Source organism: Clarias gariepinus, chromosome 7 (assembly GCF_024256425.1).
Source record: "Clarias gariepinus isolate MV-2021 ecotype Netherlands chromosome 7, CGAR_prim_01v2, whole genome shotgun sequence".
Classification (NCBI taxonomy): Eukaryota; Metazoa; Chordata; class Actinopteri; order Siluriformes; family Clariidae; genus Clarias; species Clarias gariepinus.
Window position 1 is genome coordinate 11052466 of NC_071106.1, and position 23746 is coordinate 11076211.

The 23746-nt window shown below is 38.4% G+C and overlaps 1 protein-coding gene across 1 annotated transcript in view; it reads left to right on the forward strand.

Annotated features, from left to right (window-relative positions):
- The first annotated feature begins 4851 nt into the window (after positions 1-4851).
- itpkcb (inositol-trisphosphate 3-kinase Cb) overlaps positions 4852-23746 on the forward strand; it is a 29108-nt gene continuing 10213 nt past the window's right edge. The window contains exons 1-2 of the mRNA XM_053500354.1: positions 4852-5901; positions 21849-21930. Coding sequence (XP_053356329.1) covers positions 4897-5901; positions 21849-21930 — 1087 coding nt within the window. The 5' untranslated portion in view covers positions 4852-4896. The remainder of the gene's footprint in view (positions 5902-21848; positions 21931-23746) is intronic.

The window sequence follows — 23746 nt, forward strand, 5'->3', positions numbered from 1 at the left end:
ACAAGCTGTTCTTTTCTCACATCCCTTAAACTTCCGTGAGTACACAGTGTAACGCAAATGAAACCGTAGAACAAAACCGGTTAACTCCGCACGCTAGTGACACCCATTATTATAAACGGACAAAATTGTAATCATGGCTAAATTGCTGTGGTGTGAGGGAAGTAAAACATAATGTGGTGTGCAGTTACAGGAAAACAAAGACATGAATGATGTAATATCACTCCAAGCATAAGTATCCATCCATCCATCCAAAGTACCACTTAACATTTTCTACACAAGAACAATACATTATTATTATTATTATTATTATTATTATAATTATTATTACTACCCTTGCTTAACTACTTTTTTTGAAAATAGTTTTTATGAGTTTAAATGTCTGTACTCTTTCATTATATATATCAGTGATTCTTGAGATCAGGGACAAAACATGTCCACCAGATAAAACACAGTTTGTGGGTAAGAAAAATACTTAATATTACATATACACTTAGCCAGAAGACTAAAAAGGATAATGAAAGCACAAATAAATATTATTTCATGTTGTTTTATAAATGTTTTTCATTCTAAATGATATGATATGTAAACAGTGTCTGTAAAAACCCTTGTCCGGAAGCAGGTGTCATTACATTACAATAGCTTAAAAACAATTAAAAGTAATTTTAAATTAAATGTTATATTTACTATGTGTAAGTATTTCAGTAATTAATTTAATGAGCATCAAAAGTTAAAGCTGAAAAACTGATTTAATGTAGTTTTAAGACGATTTAACTTGTGTTCTGGGGTTTTGTCAACACCGTCAGACCTTTTTTTAAAATAAAAAAAAATCAGTAATTAATGAGGGCAGCTAAAAGTCTGAGGACCCCTTTATCACTTCCTTGTTCTTTGAAATGCCATGAGACCACTCTAGCTCTGGTTAGTTTTTTAATATTCTTTTAATTTTATACCTACTTGTTAATACTTTGCATGTCACAACCATAGTGTGTCAACACCATAAACAATGTAATGTAAGATTTCTATGGAAATTTCTGTTATAAATGCTTAATTTAAGTAAAGTTCAAAGGTTACAAGCAATGAATGATAAACAAGATGGCTCATGTGAGAAGCACATGTGTTATGAGAGGAAACATGGTATTTTGTCAACTCCGTCAGATGTCAACACCATCAGGATTTATGTCTGACGGTGTTGACAAATGCCATTATGTGCATTATTCCTCATTTTAGTGTAGTTTACTTCAATTATATTACTAACCAAACATTTGATATTACTGTTGCTCAGTTTTATGTGTTGAATTTTAACCAATTGCCATATAGCTTTATGTTTTAAATTGAATCTCATTTTCATAGCCTCTCGAGTACTTTATGTAATAAGGTGTTGCTTATGATTACCCATCATTTGCAGCTTATGCTTATCCATCAGAAAAGTATACTGACATAATGGTATGCATTTTAGACTAGAATGGCTAGGTAGAAGCTATCAGTTGAGGAACGAAAGAGAAGGAATAGGGAGTATCAAAAAAGAAGGCGACAAAAAATTTATAGCCAGCCTGAGTAGAAAGAAGAGTTGCTGAGAAAGGAGAGGGAAAGGTGGAGAAATAGGGTGAAGGAGAGCAAAATAAAAAACATCAGTGATTTGGAAGAAAGAGAAAAGAGGTATAAGAGAAGGTTTTGGAAACAAGCACAGAAAGAGTCAAGAGAACGCAAGAACAAAGCACAGGAAGGCCAGCATCTAAACGCCCCACCACAGAGTCCTTTGGACATCGGTTTTGAGGAGCCAAGGAGTAGTAGACAGCTAGTTGCTGATGAACCGGAAAGACGCAAAACTAGAAAAAGACACTCCAGAGAGATTATAGCACTGAAAGACAAACTTGAAAAGTTAAAAAAGAGAGGGACAAGCTGAGAAAGCGACTTGAACGTGAAAAACGTATTCAAAATGAGAAAACACAGGACTCACCTCGAACCAAAACAGAGATGATGGTTCAAGGGAGCCAACTCAGAAATCCTTTAATCAAAAGATCACTGCTCTTCCACCATGCAATGACTGCAGAGCTGAGAAGAAATGCTCCTCGGTTATATAATGTGTTTTGTTCATATCTTGCAATGTTATGATATTTGTGAGAGTTCAATGTTCCTTTTGAATGAAATATTTTTCTGTTTCTTACAAGCTTAGTCAGTTTAGTGTCAACACCGTTGATGCCTTGTCAACTCCGTCAGAATGATATATTGTTGTTGTTTTTTTAAAGATGAGCTGTTTTGTTCCCTCAAGAATATTTGTTATTAAAATGGTTGCATTTTCAAAGTTATTGTGTAATTTTTATGCTTCTAAGTATCACTGTTCATTATGGAAATTAAATGATAAATTGATTAGTCCATACAACCTAAACCGCGATCATTAAACATTGATTAATCTAACCTTTAAAAGGTAATATGGTTCATTTAAAAACATTTTTATGTGATTAAGAAAATTAAAAAATGCTAAAAGTCTAAATATCTATGATAACTTAATTAAAAATAATTTTATAGCCATTTCTATGTGTCTGATGGTGTTGACAAAAATCCAGGGCTGATCTCGCAAACCTCTAATTTATATAAAAAAAATTAAACTGGGAGATTGTTCCAAAACATGGTTACATAGCCAAACCCTCATTTAACATATATGTGTACACTGGGTTTTAAAATGATGAAGTTTTTTTTTTAGAAAATCAAAACCTGTTTTTGTCCCTGATCTCAAGAATCACTGATATATATATATATATATATATATATATATATATATATATATATATATATATATATAAATGAACTTCTCGTCTGCGGCAAAGGTAGGTTTTGGCCTCGCCCTCCTGGTATGGCCTTCATGAGAGCCAGTTACATTATGGTGCTTGACGGATAATTCTATTTTGTACTATTTTAAAAAAAAAAAACTTTTTTTATCCATATATTTCTGTTATTTTATTCTGACTTATTTTTGAGCTTTGGCAAAAACAAATGTAAATATTTGTCATGCCAATAAAGTACTTTTGAATCTTGAATCTTAAATACTTACTTGATATTTCAATACTATGAAATAACATTTAAGTTAACTACTTTCAAACACTGAAATAACTAATTAAGTCACATCAATAACAGTCGGTTGTATTTTAGGACAACAAGGTCAGCTGTTGTGGAAAAGTTCTTGTAAGAAAGTATTGTCACGTGCATTTGGAAAACCCATCAAGCGCCATGATGAAACTGGCTCAAACAGCACCTCAGATTAGAGTCAGGCTAAAGAGCTAAATATATTGACGCTAAAGCAAGCCCCTAGCTTGGAACCTCATGAACAAATCTCATGAAAAAAAGAAAATCTATGAATCTAGATGCTTGCTAATTTGTTAGCGTATATATTTTGTTAGCAGGTCTCAGAAACAGAAATAATACACAGTAATAGATATGTAAAGAGCAACAAAATAGATGAGACAGACCTACAGTTAGCCTTTATTTTAGGTTGGCTTAAAAGAACCCACAGTAACAGACTCACTATCCTTGGACATTTTAGGCACCTTAGACGGAGTGCCAATCCACCACAGGGACCACATATACTCACATACTCACACACTCTTTCACACACTACAGGCAATTTGGTAATGCCAATTAGGATAATCTACACATCTTTGAACTGTGGAAGGAAACCGGAGTACTCTGAGGAAACCCACCAAGCACGCAGTGAGAACATGCAAACACAATGTACACAGACCCTGGGGCAGGAATCGAACCCGGTCCCTGGCGTTTCCAAAATGCTGCAGTGTGTAAATGCGCATGTGAATGTCCTCCGCAGGTACTACCACAATCACAGAAACAGGAATAAATACAGTGGTCAACATGTGCTAGTTGGTCTACAGAGGTTCCTACATGGTTGATGGAGTGTTTTTGTGTGTGTGTGTGTGCGCGCGCGCGCGCGCGTGTATTTGTTTGTGTTGTTATTCATTTCCAACACAAGGGGGAGACAAACCTCCTGCCTGAGTGAGAATTCTGGATGCTGGATGCTGATTACATATCCCAGTATCCATATTCATCCATATTCACAAACATCCAGTTAGATGGATACATTTTGACAAACTTCACGCTGATCCAGCTGATCTAGCTGTGAAGTGTGTTTAAATATTTAATATGTACACCCAAGAATACAGAATGAATGTATTTGGTGATAAAAGAATAGGAAAAGTATAGATAAATAGTTAATCATTCTATAGCAAATAAAAATAACCGAATTTAATGATTTTGTCATTCAGGAAATTCAATGACCAAAATGAGTGGGTCAAAATTTGGTTAAAATCCAGCATAGAAAGAAAGAAAGGGGATAAGGAGGAGGATAAATTATATATTTTTATAGAATAAAAAAATATGTGTGTGTGTGTGTGTGTGTATAATTTATATACCTATACATTTTATTCATAAATGTATATACCCCTTTTTCTTGTATTCAAAAATTACATTACAAGATATTTAGAAAGTATTAGGTTTTCCAAAAACCTGTTAGAATTTCATTTATGTAAGTCATATAAAATAAATTTTTCTAGATTTTCTACTTCTGATACCTCTATGATTCTACGATTTATGGTATGGTATGGTATATACATTTATAAATAAAATGTATATGTATATAAAATGTGTGTGTGTGTGTGTGTGTTGTTGTTGTTGTTGTTGTTGTTTTTCTCAAGAAAATTATAAACGAAGTGGGAGGAGATAAATAGAGTCAGAAGAGCGGGCTAGACTATGGTTAAAATCCAAACGTCTCTCACTTTGCTATATTCGCGCACTATTGTGGAACAGGCACACTGCTTAGTGCACTATTTGGCCGACAGGACGCCATTTTGTATTTAAAGGGGTGGACGGATTGATGTGCGTACGGCACGCAGGATGGGTCAATTCGTGTGCGCGTTGTTCTACGCGACAGCGCCTTCGGCTCGCGCGAACGGAAACGCAGCCCGAGACCCAGCCAGATCGCTACAAGTTTGCGGACTCGCCTGTTTGGGAAGCAGGAGTCACCGGTCAGACAACATTTCGATGAAAAACAAGCAGCCACCGAGGCTCGAGTCGTACCGGCGTCAGGAGCGGTTTGGAGGAGCGGGGGGAGATGAGTTGGAGGTAGACGGGCAGAGGAAGTCGAGCGCAGAAACGGATCGGGTCGGTAAGTTTGACGGAGTTGCGAGGGAGGAAACGGGCGAAGCGATCGATGCGGGATTCGGTGCGCGCGAGTGGGCTGATTCACAATGCGGAGAACGAGCTGCGGAGGACGACGAGAGGAAGACGCGTGAGTGGTGGAACATGGAGGAACCCCGAGACCTCAATATAAACAATATCGGTTTTAACGGAGGGACCGCATTAAGGCTGTTCTCACCGATCCGGTCCGTTCCATATCAACCACCGGTTCTCTCCTCATACGGACCGACCAGGCTCCTGGTTCCTCCACACCTGACTCAAACCCCACCAGCTGTCCAGCCCGCCTCGAAGGACATCTCCATCTCTGTCTCCCCTCCTGAACAGGACTACGTCCATGGCGAGGGGTTCTCGGAGTACCGGGGTTTCCCCGGGACCATCCCCAGACTCATCGTGACCTACGACCCGGACCCGAGCCCGTGCCAAGCCGAGGACGCGGAGGTGGCCGAGCTCCCGCTGAGCTTCGGGACGTTATCTTTGGACCTGCAGCCCGGCCGCGAGTCCCCGTGCTCGGACAGCGGCTGCGGGGGCTCCCCGATCCCCCGCGTCTCTCTGCGCAAACTCTCCAGCTCGTCCTCGGCCGGGCTCTCGTCCACGTCTTCCTTCGAAGAGTCGGAGGATGACATAACCGGGAGCGACATCGAGGCCGCTGGGTTGTCCCCGGATATGCGGATCCGATTCATGAGTCCAGAAGACATGTCCCGGGTAAGTGTGTCTTTACAGTGTGTTGATAATCAGTTAATCGATGGGAACCAGCATAATGAGTTCACCATTATGGTCTGGGTTCGATTCCTGTTTGCTTGTTCTTCTAGTGCAGGGTGGGTTTCCTACAGGTTCTCCGGTTTCCTCCCACAGTCCAAAACCATGCATATAGTGTGTGTGTGTACTGACGTATTGGCACCTCGTCCAGGGTGTACCCCGCCTTGTGCCCCAAGTCTCCTGGGATAGCTTCAGGTCCCCATGGACCCTCTATACCGGATAAAGCGGTATAGACGCTGACTGACTGACTGAGTGAGTGAGTGAGCTGCACTACAACTCATATTGTTCAGTGTACTCAACTATACTTCCCTTGGTGACAGGGTGGTGGCCTTAACCTCTAAACATGTTCCCTGACTCACTAATGCCTGTTAGATCGTTAGTATCTTCAGTCTTGTCAGATGTTCCGTATAAGTGTTTTTCAGTTTTTCTCACAAAAGGAAGGAAGGAATAAATGACAGCGTCTCACATAATCACTGTAGCATGGTGATGTACAGCTCTAGGAGCTGCATCCTGTCCACCAGGTTCTCCAGTACTCCAGCCTCCCCCCCCCCCCGAGTAACAGGAGACTGACATGTTATTGTGGTGGATTAAAAAGTTTTCTTTTTCTTTATATTTCCTTTTATTTTCTTACTTTTCTAATGACGTAACCAAACCAGATTGCGTTGTATGTACAGCATGTGTGATCCCAGCAGCAGCAGCAGCATCATCATCTTCATCATTATCATCATCACCATCAGCAGCAGTAGAGCAGAAACCCTATCAGCACGCACAGGCTTCTTATTTACTGCATGCTAATCATTAGCATAATGACGTAAAGCAGACTTCACTTGGTTGTTTTGTGGGCAGATGGGAGAGATGTAGTGGGATTCTTTGGCCTCATGCTTCCCACACGGGTGCATACAGAAACTGTGAGGCTTTGTTTTGACTGGCGAAGCCGCCGGGTCAAACAGCTGCTTAGAAAGAGAAGTTTGTCTAGAATTTCCAAGAAATGCTATTCTGTAGTAAAATTTTCCAGTTAAACATTGCACTTATCAAAGAAAGTTCACTGTACCGTACACCAGGACCGGGAATCGCCACAAACGCTATGGTCCATATCCATATCTAAGTACCGATTCGATTATTATTGCGATTCTGTAAGTATCACGATTCAATATTACATTTACATTTCGATAAATATTTTTTCAATAATTAAAAAAAAAAGTTAATCTCTTATAATGAGACCTTCAAATTACAAGAGTTTGGACGCAAAGTTGTTGCACATCATTTTTACTGAGCAGCACGTCGCGCTGTTATATCATCCGCTGTAACTATTATTTCTAAATAAACGTAGCAAAAAATTTACTCCTACCACACGGGATGTTAATGTATGAATAGTTTAATGTAGGACTATAAAGAATCAGTGAGGTTTTATCGTTTAACACGTTGGTGTTTCGAGACTGGTGTTAGAGGATGTAATCAGTGGTTTTCGAATTTGGAGGAAAAGGCTGATCGTAGTTTTTTTGTTTTTTGTTTTTTTTTAAGCCGCAACTTTAAATAACGTCACGACATAAGAATGAGTTTTCTTGCATAACTCCGAGGCTCGTTTACTTTGTACAGAATTGGTCATGTCGGGGCTGATCGGTCTTGTCTGATCAGGCTGAAAACCAGATGATTTCGGTGACCGCAATGATAAGAGAGTGTTTGGAAATAATTAAAAAATCATACCACACACAAAAGAATTGCAATTCATATCCCGAATCACTGTAAAGTAGCACAATTTATATCCGTTTAATCCACCAAATATCTATACCTAAAGTCTTAAGCCGCTTCACATTACTTCATATTGTATTTAATTAAATTCAATTCAATTATATAGATTAAATAAAAGAAACAGTAACAAATGTTTCATTGCACGAGGCTGCAAAAGTGCCTAAAGTTGCTATTTAAAATCTGGTTGTTTATGTAACAACCTCAGCAGCGACCTCATTTCCCCTCTCATCTGTTCCAACCACTCAGCATTCAGCATCAGCAGTATACTAATCACCAGCCTGATCATCTGTCATCATCTGCACCTGTTTCTCATGCCTTAAATTAGCCATGTTTTTTTTTTTTTATTAATTATTTATTTATTGATTTATTTATTTTTATTCTATGTTTGAGTGATTCATACAAACAAAACGGAATCCTCCGAGACTGCTCAGGTTCAAGGACCAGGCTAAAAACGAGAGCCAAAAATGTCCTTCAAGAAGTCTGAAGAGCGCTGTTTTCAAGACTACATTACGAATACAAGGAAGTCTGGCTCTCTGGAAGGAAAATGTGAAGACATAAGAGGCCAAGACTTTTGCACAGTACTGTATGTTCAGATGCTGAATTTCAGCTCAACCAGACATCACGCAGACCTTTCTGGAAACTTTTTTTCTTTTTTTATGTAATCGATTAAGATAAGATAATGAAGATATATTATAAACTTTTTTTTTTTCTGACCCTGGCAAGTCCTGTGCATGAACCGTAACTTCAGAAATAAAACATCGCCTATTCCTTTTGTGAATATCAGAAATATGTTAGAAATGTATGGTTTAATTTTAGAGCTAAGTAAGGTTGTCAGGGCCAAAAAAATATCAGTATCGTGTCTGTTCACTGTGAATATTTTGAATATGACATTCTGTTACACGCACTGAGAACTGCAGCGCACTCTTTCTCACTTGATGATCTCGAGATGGAAATGAACCGCTTCTGTACGTTCAGCATCGATTATGAGTGACTCACGGGCAAAAAGCGTCGCCTCTTGGAAAATTTCATAGTTCTGGGCCAGTGACAAATACGGAAAATGTCAGCCGACTCTCGAGAAATACGACATTTACACGCTGGAGTTCAGAACGCACAGTGAAGAGGGAACTCGTCTGGAATTAAGAGCCGCCTTTTAACGACTCTGCAGTTTAGCTGTTTGGGGGGAGGGTCAAAGGTCAGGGATCAGTCCTCTCCCAAACAGAGATAGCATGCAGGGCTGGGCGTGGGTGTGCAGTGTTTACTGTGTGAGCAGTGCAATCGAAGCGCTCCTGGCTATCTCTCTTCACCATGAACACACTACTGTGGTTTCTGTATCAGTCGCTGCTTTACATGATTGATTTCTTTTTTTTTTCCCATGGGATATAAAAGTTTACTCCGTACCGTGGAAGGACTGTATAACGCTGCCTGTTTGGGCCTCTGATTTGATTGTGCCGTGTTTGCGTGTGGGCTGTTATATTGCATTTCGTGAGATCGTAAATGGGGCCGTTTAAGATTTATAATGTAATAAAATGAAGAGAAAAACAGCGCTAGTGATGTGTGACATGGTGTCGAAAAACTGTGCCGACTCGGCGACTTTATTGCACTCGTTTATTCAATTGCGCAATCACTTCATGTCATATTTCCTAAACACACACTACATGATGGGGTATCAGGATACGAAATGGATTGTGGGCAGATGAGTGTGTGTTTGTTTCAGGTTGTCACCAGCCGTTTTTTTTTTTCTTTTCTTCCTTTTTTTTCTTCTTTTTCTAATGCAATCAAATTTCCTAAAACTAAGCAGAACAAAATGCTAATGAAATCAGTGTTCTGCAAAATAAAACCTTAGGATTATGTAACGCTTTTAGACACATGCGTAGCCGTTGTTGGTCTGCGTGAGTAGAAGAAGGGAGCGCAAAACGGGCACTGTGACGTAGAGACGGAGTGGTGTACTGTCGTTCCATCTTTAGTAGGTTAATATAGGTATAGACGATGAATAAGTGAGTGAGTTTTAGATTTTGGCACTAAAGACAAGTCTGTGTTTTATTTTCTATTATTTCTTTATATATGAAATGACTTGGTAGTAGCGCTCACTGAGTCATGAATCAGTTCTTTTGTGTGGTGACTCGCACATCGCCACACTCATGCCGAAACAAATCTATTTATTTATTTATCTGTTAGTAATTCAGATGCAGTGCCAGAACAAAAACGTTTATAATAGAGATGAACCGCTTGTGACCGGAATTAGCCGGTTTCTAGTTTTTGATTTGTTTGTGACCGGACATGGTACAGAATTTTCCACGATTTTCCTTTTTTTTTTTTTTTTTTTTTTCTTTTGCCTTTACATTATCAAAAAACGTGCCGATCTTATTCGCCTCAAACCCATTCGTTACATACACACACTTACAGCGGTCTCAAAGCACTGAAAGCGCTGATTAATCGAAAATTGTGTGCATTAGCCGCTCAACCCATGTCAAGTTGACTTTTGAAACTTTGGAGGCGTTTGAAGCGTTGCTGTTTCTTTATAATTCTACACAGCGGTACACTCTGAGCTATGTACACATTCGTTTAGAAATAATAATCATGGCGGAGGACAGAGATCTCCTGTATGTACTGCTCAGTTAAATGTTTAACTCCTTGTGTTTGAAGTTAGTTTGGATTGTGCTTGTCTTTCATTAAAGATTTAAAATTGTATCCGCGGGAAATGTAATATCGAAATGGGGATACTTTATACTAGAATCGTGACTTGAGTTAAATCTCCATCTAGGTGCTGCGATGTTGGCATATCTGGTGGTGACGGGTGATTCCCATGCCTAGTGCTCGCCAGGAAAACAAAAAAAGGAATGTTTTACAGTGCTGCTTCCTTGTTTTGTTTTTTTTGTTTGTTTTTCTCTTGTTTTTATTTTTAGAACTAAAATGCAAATAAATTTAAGCCTGCACATTTTTTTTAGCTGTAGTGATGAATGACGACAATTTTTTTAACCCTAACCGATGCAGTGAGCAGCTTCACCTTCTTCTTAAGCAACCATGTTGTGAAATGCTCATGGAAAAGACGTGTTCCTGTGTTTTGAGATGGACTAAATTATTGCCGTGCAAAGAAAACAACTGCAGGGGACAACGCTTGAACCGTCAACTTGTTCTTCATGGACATCTTGGTAACGTTGCTTTTTAAAAAGTGGGACAGTGGGAATCAGAGCTGTGTTTATTAGTAAAACCTAAAGCATTTCCACACACACAAACAATGTGATACTCAGTCAGCTGACAACCTGAATGTCCTGAATGACCAGGTTACTACATCTATGCAGTATTTTTTCCCTGTTGGCACGGGAATGTTGCAGAGAAGGTTCAGACATGAACTGGTCATAACAGAATCTCAATTAAAAGTATTTGAGTAGAGTAAGTGCTAGAGATGACTTTATGAGGTGACTTAATGATTAAGATTATCATGTGCACCTTTTATGTGTTTTGGTCAGGTAATGTATATTTGGACTCTCTCTTGCCTGGCTGTTCATATCACTAGACCTTATACACAACTTTTTTCTTTAGTGTGAAACTACCTTGTACATGCACGCGGCTCCTGTCACCAGGACCGTAATGAGGCATCTCATCTACACGTCGCGAACAATAACAAAGCATGTCACATCTGCACGGCGCTGTGTAACAGATGTAGCAATTAAACAAGCAAACTGGAATCACCGGTCTTCATTACCAAATCGATTTGCCTCGGAGGTTGTCTTGACAGCTCGTCGTCAAATACGTGACTTCTGCCAGGTAGCAGCCTGGAAGCTCTCGTTATAGTCAGGTTGTCTTGTGCATCCAGTATTTAATAGATCTTAAACCGTGTGCTCAGACATGATAAAAAAAAAAAAAAATTTTAAATGTGTGTATATGAGTCAGCCAGAAAAATGCACATTTCAGGAAAGTAGTATAGTGCATACCATAATAATGTAATATATGACATATAGCAAAACATTTAGTATTTAAAATATTTATACTGATATTTAGTATAGTTATACTGATACTTCTATTCAAACTGTGTGTGTACATAAAATCATACATATATATATATATATATATATATATATATATATATTTTTTTTTTTAATTTATTTATTTTTTTTAATTGCTATATGTCAAAAATAGCAATTCATGTAGTAATAATAATAATAATTCATATTGTGCCAAGCTTCAGGGACCAGTTTTATTTTAATATCAGCTTGAATCCCTTTTTTTTTTTTTTTTTTTAAATAACTTTTCTTATTTACTCCAGCACCGTTGGGGTCTTGATGCCGACTGGTCAGAAGGTTTTAATTAATTTCCAATCACAGCAGCTCTAAAGAGTGCTAGAATATCACATGGTTATAATACTGATTGTTGGCGTTTCTACAGTTGGCAGAGATAAGTGGTTAAGGGATGGGTCGGAAGGTTTCAGGTTCAAACCCCACCACCAAGGTGCCAATGTCAGGCCCCTTAATCCAAAGGCCCTTAATCCTAAACTGAAGAAAAACTGGATAAAGGCATCTGCTAAATGCCATAGATGTAAATGTACATCTTGTAATCTTTTTTTTGTTTGTTTGTAAAATTCGTTTTTTGTTTGTTTGTTTGTTTGTTTTTCCCCTGCAAAGAACACCAATTTTACTTGTCATATTTAGAAAGAGTCTCCAGTGTCAGTTTTTCATCAGAGAGGGATGTTCCCCTTAAGTTTCTAGATGATCGCTTGTAATATCCCTGGATTTGTTTTTGTTTGTTTTTTGTTTGTTCATTGAAGCGAGGTAATTGAAGAAACAAACTGCATTACAACAGGAAAACCAGAACTGGTTATTTTTGCAGATGTTGCAAAATTTTAAATTAAAAAAAATATATAATGCATCATTCTTTTCTACATAACAAAATGATGATAATAATGATGATAATGTTGGCGAATTGCTGTGATACAAAATAAATTAATACCAGGGTGTGTAATGTGATAAGGAAATTTAGTCAACCTCCAGGCTATAACAGTAACCCTTTAATATACCATATAATTATTTTCCTACAGCAGTAACACCCTAGTGTGTGGTTTTTTTTTTTTGTTGTTGTTTTTTTTAATTGCACTCGGGTATACCTGAAATAATTTGAAGTGCATGTGTCTCTCGGTTTGACTTGGTTCTATTCTCTTGTATGAATATTTTCCTGTACTAATGTGAGTATTGATCCTGTTGCCAAGCAGTAAACAACAGTTAGTGTAATTATAGGAATTATATTTCTTCTATGCTGGTGGAGTTTAAGTGTTTTATGCTTCTTCTTTTTTTCTTTTTTTTTTTGTGGTGCAGCCGAAGCACTTTGAGGGTAGCACATGATGCAAGTACAGGAAGGCGTCTTTAAAAAAAAAAAAAAAAAATGCACAACACAAGCACGCGAGTCGAGGAAGCAGTCCTGTCAAGTTACAAATCATTGTTTGCATTGAGTCACCCCTTAAACCTAATGAACCTAATGAGATAATTCCCCCCCAGGCATGGTTGGTGGTTTCACGACTGCACTTGATCGGCGAACATGACGGTGTAAATCGACCCGACCGGTCTTTTATTTCTTATATCAGCTACTGTCACCTGCAAACTTGCTTACGCACGTCGATGGCATCGCAGTCAAAAAGCGTGTCATGGAAAATTGAATTGTAGGAGGCGCCTTTTGTCACTCGCCTTCTCTTCTTTAAAGCCATACATGGTGCGGCATCTTTTTTTTTTTTTTTCCCCACCTTCTCTCTTTCTCTTTTATTTTCTCTTTAATTGTTATGAGTGTGCTTCCAAAATTCCCTCCCTCATATTATATTATTTATTTCTCTCTCTCTCTCTCTCTCTCTCTCTCTCTCTCCTCATATTTTCCACTCCTTCAGTTGTTTTGATAGAAAAGACTATGCAGAAGGAGGGGAAAGTTCTGCTCATGGTACAAGTATTTCTGCTTTCTGCACACTTAAAAAAAAAAAAAAAGAAAAGGTATTTTATTCCCATTTCTAGCGCGTGGTCGCACAAACACATACGTACAGTATGCATGAGAACGTGAGCGTGTGATGTAGGATAGATGATATCAAGCTGTAATTGAACTAGGTATAAACCCATTCAACCAGTTAAAGGAAAATGTACATAAACAATCTCTCTCTCACTCTCACGCACACACACACACACACACTCTGAGAGAAGACGAATGCAGTATTGAGTAGGTTTGCCTCCTGTGAACTGTACATGTTTAAGGAATCTTAAACACACACTCTCTCGGGTGTGGGGAGGATAAGGGCAGAGAGTAGGAGGAGTGGAAAAAGGGTAGAGCAAGGATTTAGCAGTGGGTGGGGAACAATCTGACCTCAAGACAATTAAAGAAACATCAGCAAATAAAATATTATTCCATCCATTCAGCAAACTCTTTAAGAAACAGTGCTGGGTGAGCATGAGTTCAGCCCGGGCAAGTGCGTGGGACAGAGGAACAAGATTATTTTTTGTTAAAAAAAAATAAATAATAATATATACAGTGTATATATATGTGTGTGAGTAGGAGTTTTGCGCTAACTCGGTAGAGACCAAGTGTCCCGACAAGGATATAAAAAAAATCAAAAAGCCGAAATGTTTCGTTTATGGAGCTTAGAGTGTCCTGAGAATCAACCCTGAAACCAAGAGGTACAAGTAAGGTCATAGCCAGCTGTTCTTCATGAAGAGACCTGGCTCTTTTAATTAACATCTGTTTAGAAAAATAAATAAATAAATAAAAACCTCCTGCTGATGGACGCTTGGACGAGGCACTCATGAGAACTGGTGAACAAACTGCTGTCCATCACGGGAAACCCCACCCCGTATAAAACTTCCATAGCAAAGCTGCTTAACTGACACACTCAGGAAAACCCTGAGACAGTCTCCAGAGTCATTCGGCTTTTCAGCACCTCTCTACATTGGCAGGGGAGTGAGGACTGGGAGACCTGGGCTTAAGTCTCTTCTGCTGTATACTTCACGGTGCTACAGATGAGAGAATTACACGCGTTAGCTCCAGTGTCTGCTCATTACTTTCAGTATTACATATTATTCCAATATGCATAGACTCACTTTCATGCTCTTTATCATACATACAATCTGCATTTCACTTATTACTAATATTTATTCTATTTGTAACTCCTGACTTATGTACATATATTCTAGTAGATTTAGTCTTACAGTAGTAACTTTGCACTTTGAATATGTTACATGTAAATGTGAGAGTCACATCTACAAACCTCTTCTTTCTTTTTTTGTTACTGTTGTCATTGTTACTGGATATCTAGAATTTCCTTCTCGTTCAAAAATGTCATCCATTCATCCCAATTCAATCCAATTCATCCAATCCAGATCCGATCCAATCCATCCAGATCTAATCCACTCACTCACTCATCTTCTATACTGCTTTACCCTGTATTCAGGGTCGCGGGAACCTGGAGCCTATCCCAGCAGGCTTAGGGCATGAGGCGGGGTACACCCTGTACAGGGTGCCAATCCATCACACACACACTCTCATTGACAGACTACGGGCAATTCCCAACGCCTAATCTACATGTCTTTGGACTGTGGGAGGAAATCGAACTACCCGGAGGAAACCCACTAAACACAGGGAGAACATGTAAACTCTATGCACACAGAGCCAGTCATCGAGCCTGGGCGGGAATCGAACTCGGACCCTGGAGGTGCAAGGCAACAGTGGTAACCACTACACCACTGTGCCGCCTCCATCCCAATCAAATCCATCCCATACAATCAAATCCATCTATGTTATAGACACCAGTCAGATTATATGTGTGTATACAGTATCAGATATATCAACAACACTAGGAAATTCAAATTCACAGTTTATTTGTCACATACACAATCATAGACAGTATGATATGCAGTGAAACGGCTGTACAACCACTGATGACCTAAAAAGTTGAGTTTTCAAATAAAGAAGTATGAAATAGGAGAAACATTATACAAATATAGAAATATGGAAAAATATAGAAAACTTTTAGCTGTAAAAATTCACAATATGTACAAATAATAAAACAAAATGGAATGTAAACTTAAGACACTAATGCTTGGAATGATGGATTGCAAGAACAAAAGAGGAAGACCACACAGGACATGGGCAGATTATTGTAAAGGCATGGTGCGGAAAAGCGTGAGAGAAATCACCTGGAGAGGCATAGGGAGTCGCTCAACAAACACCTACAAGATGTCCTTGACCATGATGATAACGGTGATGATGATCCCAGAAATGGGTCTTGCTTTAAACAAGCTTGTTAACAGTAAACATGGGTAGTTAGTGTGTGTGTTTTTTGTTGTTGTTTTTGTCTAGACGTACTCCCCCATGTTATTCACTGTTCTAAGCATAACATTTTTGAGGAAACAAAAACAGTTGTGCTTATTCGTTTAAAAGAGGATGGAGGACCACCATGTGGTTGTGGTCATGTAACAGACGCTTTTTCAAAGGAGCTTTACCAACTTCGGGCTCACAGATTGAAAACCGAGGTACCGTCCTAATGCGACATCATGGATTCATCATGTTAAGTCTCTTAGACTCACTAAGATCCTGTCAGATGTGTATCGATTGAGTGGTGGAGTGAAACCTTAAACGGGGATTTCTTTCTCTGACGTTTAAATCAGCCGAGACTGAATCGATTAACTGCATCAACAACGAAATTAATTGGAGGTCCACCCAAGGATAGGCCAATTAATTAACTGAGAAGGCTCGTGAGTTTCTATTACAGTGTGTGCTTTTATTTTTATTTCTGTGTGAGTCATGTTAATGCTTCTTAGCCGCGGTGTAAATGTTTTAAAGAAGGCCATAAGTCTGTGAATCCCCTGAACATTCAATTTAATTACATTTTATTTGTTTAGCGCTTTTAATCATGGTCATTCTCTCAAAGCAGCTTTAAAATTCAAGCTTACAAAATCAAAATTATGGAAATGTGATCTAAGAAAATACGTATTAATCACAATGCTCAGGTTGCCCCTGATGAGCAAGCCGAGAGCGACGGTGGCAAGGAAAAACTCCCTGAGATGGTCCTAGGAAGAAACCTTCAGAGGATCCGGACTCAACAGGGAACCTGTTCTCGTTTTGGTGATGACGGATTGAAGGGATTAATCAGGTTCTACTCTGTGTTGGTAAGCCAGAAGTATATGATAACAGAAGATGTCCAAGTTAACATCCAAGTGTCCAAGTAAACCATCATGAAGCAGAATCCAGCTGGAGGTGGTCTTTCTCTGGATGCCTTAGGATGTTCATAGGGTTGGCCTCCGTCTACTGGAGCTGGCACAATCTCCAGATACCTCGGAATGGGTAGAAAAGGAAAGAACCAATGAAATAGAATTATCATAACTGCCTTTTATGATGTAAGCAGCACTAGATGATGATGATGTGCATTAAGATGTACATGAAGTATGAGGAACATCCATCTTAGAAATTCATGGTTAAGTTGACGTGCCTGTCTATGGGAACTGTACACACAATAATTCATCAACACTTGTGCATTATAGGAACTTGCTTGGGAGTTATTGACTCATCTCCCATACAGTTCTGACCTTGCTTAAAGCCATTTTCACATGTTTGGGCCCTTAAAGGAGTTCCTGGGAGGCCAGTGTTTCAGATGGCCCAATCATGGCTCGGGTGTATTGAGAAAACTTTCTACCTTGAAAGAAAGAAGAATCCGAGCACTAGTGCAATGCTGAAAAAGTGCATTAGTGTAGCAGGAGATTATATAGAGAAATAACTGTATCTACTCCACTGTTACACTATATCAGCTGTCAAATATCAAAAATATTTAGATATATCTTATCTCCGTTCATTTCTCTGGTCTCTGAAGGTAGCGAGCTATTTCAGGAACATAATAAAGGAATTAAAAGCACACCGTAAAGTTCAACGCTGCTTCTTTAAATGCAACCGAACCCGGAATCGAGTGAGCCAGACTGATTTTCTGTAAACGCATGCCAGGTTTTATTGCTGCGAGTTTGCATGCACATGCAACAAACTTCCTGTTTGTTTGGAATGCTGGTTATTCTTAACCCCTTTGACCTCTCGAGGGGAATCTCGTGCTGGCGCAACATCCAGTATGACAGTATGCCGAAGTGACGACAAGACTCGTCATTCAGTTAGTGATTAGAATGGAAAAAACATGTACGTATGAATGCGTGCGTGTTCGTGAATAAGTAGCTCTCGGTGGGTGGTATGTGTCAGAAAGGGGCGAAGTTTAAAGGAAATTCTACCTCAGTGCTGTCCAGTTCTTGATTTTAATTGGTCAGGAGGTGTTTGTTGCTTTTCTGTATCAGGAGCTCTGACCATAGAAACAGCAGATTTATGTACATTAATCCGTTTGTTTCTATAATATATAGTTCTATAGTAACAGTTAATAAAACAGCTTAAAATATTTTTATGCAATTAAACATTTAATTAATTCACATTTTTGGGAAGTAAAAGTTTTTGGGCGCAGTTGTAAAGTGCTCGCCCTATCATCCGGAGATCGCAAGTTCGATTCCCGGGTGATGCTGTAACCCCTCACAGCCGGAGGTCTAGAGAGAGTTGGTTGGCTGAGAGGTACATGGTGCTCCCACATTAATAACGGCTCTACAGCCAATCAGGGGCATCTGTGAGCTCACGCTAGCAGAAGGAGCGGATATCGCTGTCCTCCGAGTGTGTTACGCCGCCTCCAACGGTGCGTGTGAAAATTAGGAAGAAAATCTGGGGGGGAAAAATGAATTTAAAAAATCTTATCACAGTTTTTGGTCACTTATCAGATTGTCAGCAAAAAATTAATAAAAAGAAGGGACGAACAACATAACTTTGCAATCACTTTTATTACTTGTAGAGCTTAAAAAAAAAGCTTATTTATCTTAAATAAATATATTCAGTATAAAATCAAATCAAATTCAAATTCAAATTTTATTTGTCACATACACAATCATACAGAGTACAATATGAAGTGAAATGATTTTGTGCGACCACAGAGTCGCGACGGCAGCCACCTAACCGGCGCCATCATGGAAGATAAGGAATAGATACATTAGGATAACGAGGGTAAAAAAATCCCCTCCCAGACTGTCCTTCGAAAAGGGCAGTGTGCGATCAGGGGTACAAAAAATACCTCAGCAGTATATGCAATGTTTAAATTAAATCTAATAATAAAATACTCACAAATTTAGTTGCTGATGAGAAGCATGAGATATTTATATTATATAATGTCTGTATAAATATAATTAAATATACATATTTCATGATTTTCTCCCTCCTTCAGTCGCTCCATCAGGTCATAGGGCGAGCACTTTACCACTGCGCCATTTGGGTGCTTTTCTTTTCTTTTCTTTTTTTTTTTTTTTTAAATATATTATACATTATATATTATATATATTATTATATATTATATATTTTTTTATTATATATACACTTTATACTCTACTGTTTTGTACCTTGGCACTTAGTGGTTCGCTCTGTCGCACTCAACTCCATGAGTGTGTGTGCATGGAGTTGAATTTTACATTTTAGCATTACAACTTTCTTATTGAAGTCTATTTGAAGTGAGTCAGTACCTTCTTCCTTTGGACGATCATGATAATTGGAATACAATCCATTTGATTGAACATTTGGTGTTAACGGGGCTACAGTACGAGTTATTGTGATATGGCGTGGGCGGGGTTTCAGTTCTGCATAGGGAAATTTGGTTGTTGTGATCTGGTATTCCCTGGCCTGCCCAAAACATGTGGGAGAGAGAATACGAGTGATTTAAAATACAAAACATTCGTACCTGGGTCAGAGAGAGTCTGAGTGAGTAAAAAACATAACTTTTAACATTCTAGCATTACATTTTTTACATTTCTTCTCTCTCTCTCTCTCTCTCTCTCTCTCTCTCTCTCTCTCAGGAATGGGCCTAAATACAACACTTGTACTGCAGCAGGAATGTTTGTGATTTTAAGAGAGAGTGAGAAGTTTAGTTTATGTTCAGTCACTATAATGTCAGTGATGAGGAACCTGTTTAACAAACGTTCTACAGCATTAAACTTGACCGTTAACAGGCAAAAATGAAAACATGTCCTTTTAATATATACCAGTATAAATGTAAGTAATACATATATGAATAATATATAAGTTATAGTTAATAAAGTATAAATTGTACTACTAGTATAAATTGTAGTGGTTTGTCATAAAATGAAAGTGTTGTTTTGATGCATGTGTTTTATGTAAGAGTAGTTATATAGGAGTCTATGACGTGTGAGTGAAAAAGGAAAAGTCAGACCAGCATGTGGAAGGATTACAGAAGTGTGTAGGTGTGTCCACGAGCACATCATTGTTTTTATGTAAGGTGTGTGTGTGTGTGTGTGTGTGTGTGTGTGCGCGCGCCTCTGTCTGTGTGTTTTATTGTGCCCACATACAGTAGGTGGGAGGTGTAGGCATAAGAGTTGGGGTGTCTTGTTAAATTTATGGGAAAAAGTCGATACGTACTCTGAACTTATAGCAGCTAGTCTTTCAGTATGTTTGCTTTCACAAATGCTGCTTCCAAAAAAACATTATCAAATAATTAAAATAGTGTTTCAAAATAGAGTTTGAATTCTCACTAACTGTAAACTTCCTGGTGATGTTCACCAGGGAAGTGATGTTCAAGTCAAACCAGGACATTTTGTTTTTGCAGATGAACAGAATTATACGAGTAAAAACTCACTTTATTTCTTTATATAGTCCCCTGCTACACTAATGCACCCATCCCAGTGTTTCAATAGTGCTCAGACACCATTAATCTAGAAAATTTTCCCAGTACAGTCAGACTTCCTGCTAAAAATCTAAAACCCTAGCCTCCCAGGAACTCCTTTAATACCCCAAACATGTGGAGAAATGGCTTGGAGCGAGGTCAGGACTGTAAGGCGGATGTGCCGATAACTCCCAGCCGAGTTCCTGTAACATGCAAGTGGTGTTCGTGAATGATTTTGTGTTCATTTCCCAGAAAGACAAGATGTGTTTGTCGCCAGTTGGTAAAAAAAGATATGTCGATTTTAAGGGATTACACGTTCTACTCGCTAAGTGTTCATGGGAAGGACTGCTGCCGTGAGCTCGGAGTCACCGCACCGCACCGCACTGTACCGCACTTCAAGGCTTGTTTAAATGTCAATCGGTTTAACAAGGTGAAAGTTTTATCAAAAGCCTCAGTTTGACTTGAACAGCCCTCGTATTTCTATTCGAGCTTACATTTTGGACGACTGGCGCTCATGCAGGATGCGTGTACAATTCCGTAATTCCTTCTTTAATTAAAAAAAAAAAAAATTCTTGTTTGTTGCGTGTGTGTGTGTAAGTAAATGGGTGTGTCTGCATCTGTGCATGTGGTTGTTCATGCACTGCATGTGTTTATCTCTCTATATGAATGTGTGCTGTGTGTGTTCCTGTTTGTGTAAATACCCAGAATAAGCACTTTGTGTGTGTTAAGTGCTCTGTTTTGTTTGCTCGTTCATTGTTTGTGTTTTTCGTGAATTTCTTCATAAAAATTGCAAAAGCGCTGCAATGAATTTACGCTAGTATTTGTACCCAACCTTTGTGGCCTTTGTTGCAATTCAAGCGAACTGGTTGAGCCACTGCGACTAGAATTTGACAAATTTGTTTGGAGGTTTTAAAATGAGCCGTGCCACTTTAAAACCTGAACAGGACTTAACGTTCATTTGCTTCATTGAGCTTTACAAACACACACGCACCCATACAAAAGCGACGTTGTTATTTCCCCACCCGACGTAATCATTCGCCTGTAATCGATATCTCCATGTCCTGAAACGTGTTGCACCTTTGTGCAACAAGCCCTTTTGTCGTCATGTCACAGATAAAGTCCCCTCCTCCCTAGCAGGGTGCAACTACAGACCCTTTTGTTCCCAGCCCTGGGAAAAAAAGAAAAGAAGAAAAAAAAACGACCGCGTTGTGTACCAAAACCCACACTGCGTGAACGACGTTTGATCCGACGCACACAGTAGTGGTCTGTGTAACAGTAAGAGTTCCAGCTGTGAGAGTGTTTACCCCGAGAGCACTCAAGTAGATCAGCACACGTTCGCTCAGATAAATACAGACCTGGGCCTATGTTCCCTCGCTGCAACAGCTGCTTCTGACACAACAAACATTCTGTCATAACAATGTGTCTGTATTTCTGCATTTCTTTCCAGCAAAGACCATGGAGGAAGGTAAAGAGCATGGAAAGCATCACATCCGATAAGAAGCCTTGGGTGCAGTTAGCCGGCCACCCAGGTACGACCTCACCACCACCACTACGACTCCCAAACAATCTCGTGTATCTTTTTAACCGCTTCTCCTTCCAGACCGAGTTCATATTGGCTATACAACATGCAGTACTGTGCAATAGTCTTGGCACCCCATCCCTTATATTAAATTTGGTAGATTTAAATTGGGAACACATGTTTTCTAAGGACATTTTTCTAAAACGTGGTGAAGTATTGGAGGGATCGGACCTAAAATCTATCTCGCCAAAAAAAAAAACGATAGCCAGAAAAGTCCATGAGAAAACCTGGTAAAAAAGCATAAAAAAATATATATACAAGAAAGTCAAACTTGTGCACAGTGCTGTACGTAAGAATGTTTGACAACAACAATAATCGTAGTTATAATAGTAATAGTAGTAGTAATGGCAATAATAATAATAATAATAATAATAGTAATAATGTTATATAAAAAAATACTAAAAAGTCTAGATTTTTTTTTCATTTATGTAGCTCATTTCATAAGTTCATAAGAAATTTTTATAATAAATACTTAATAATATACTTAATAATAAAAAAAAATTATACAAAAATAATAATAAAGTGCATTAAGCAAGCATTGTTGCTTTTTAAAAAAATCTATATATTTCGTATTATATTCTATATTAATATCAATGTTTAGTATATACATGACAATAGCTAATTATGTAAGAGGGCATAGGTCTGGTTGTGTAATATAAAAGTACATTTCACTTTAATATTATGTTTTGTGTTACGAATGAAACCAGTTAGTGCTGAAATAATACAATATAATATAATATGTTAAGTTTAAAGCAAGAGTTGCATTGTTTAGTGTACTTAAAAGTGCAAATTTATCAAAGAGATTTAATGAGAAGGCAATAAAGATTCCTGAGAGTCCAAACAGGTTTTTTAAGTGTAAACAGTCCATTGCCGCAGGGTTGATTATCATCATGAATGGGATTTTTCTCGACTGAAGCAGAATGCGCAGGTTGTTTTAACGAACAGATTGTGTTAAAAAGAATAAAACGATGCTGCAAACAAAATATCAAATAAATATGAAACTGGGTGGGTTTAGGGGTCGGGTGGAAGAAAAACAGCAGAGCTTTCTTTTACAGTGGGGTTCGTAACTAGCGTGCAAGAGCGTGAGCTGCTTCGTTTTTAAGGGCAAAATTTGTGTAATGTAACTAATAGTAAGAATGTGGTAATTCGAAGAATTTGCCTTTATATCCCAAAGAGAGCAGTATATTGATTGTTCGAGGTCACAGTTACTAGAGCATACTACACACTGATATTATTAACCTTAAATAATCAATAGAATAGTTAATCTTTACATACCTATGCTTTGTTTTACAATCTCATTTTGCAAATTATTTACTATGAAAACTATGTATCTATTGATGTCTGGATATGATCTAGTGGTTAATGTTTAAATACTATGTGCACAAATACACTTTTTTTTAAATAGTCCTATTCATCTACTTACAAAAGAGATTTCTTTGTACACGTAGTTACTACTGTAGAAAGTAGTGCTATTAATATTTATAAGTGCTGTTCGGCATGGACAGCAAAACGTGTTATTACCTCATATTTGCTTATTACATTCCGGGTATTTACCACAAATTTTCCTAGAAACCTCCGGCAGCTTTTCAGAATGAATGGTCATTCTTTTGTGTATTGATTCACACATCGCCACATTGACTCAATAATTTTTTATATAATTTTTATGCTAATAATAGAGATAAACCGGATGATCCGCCTGCGACCAGAATAGGCTGATTTTTTTAGTTTGATTTGGCCGTGACCGGTGATCAGCCACAGATATAAAC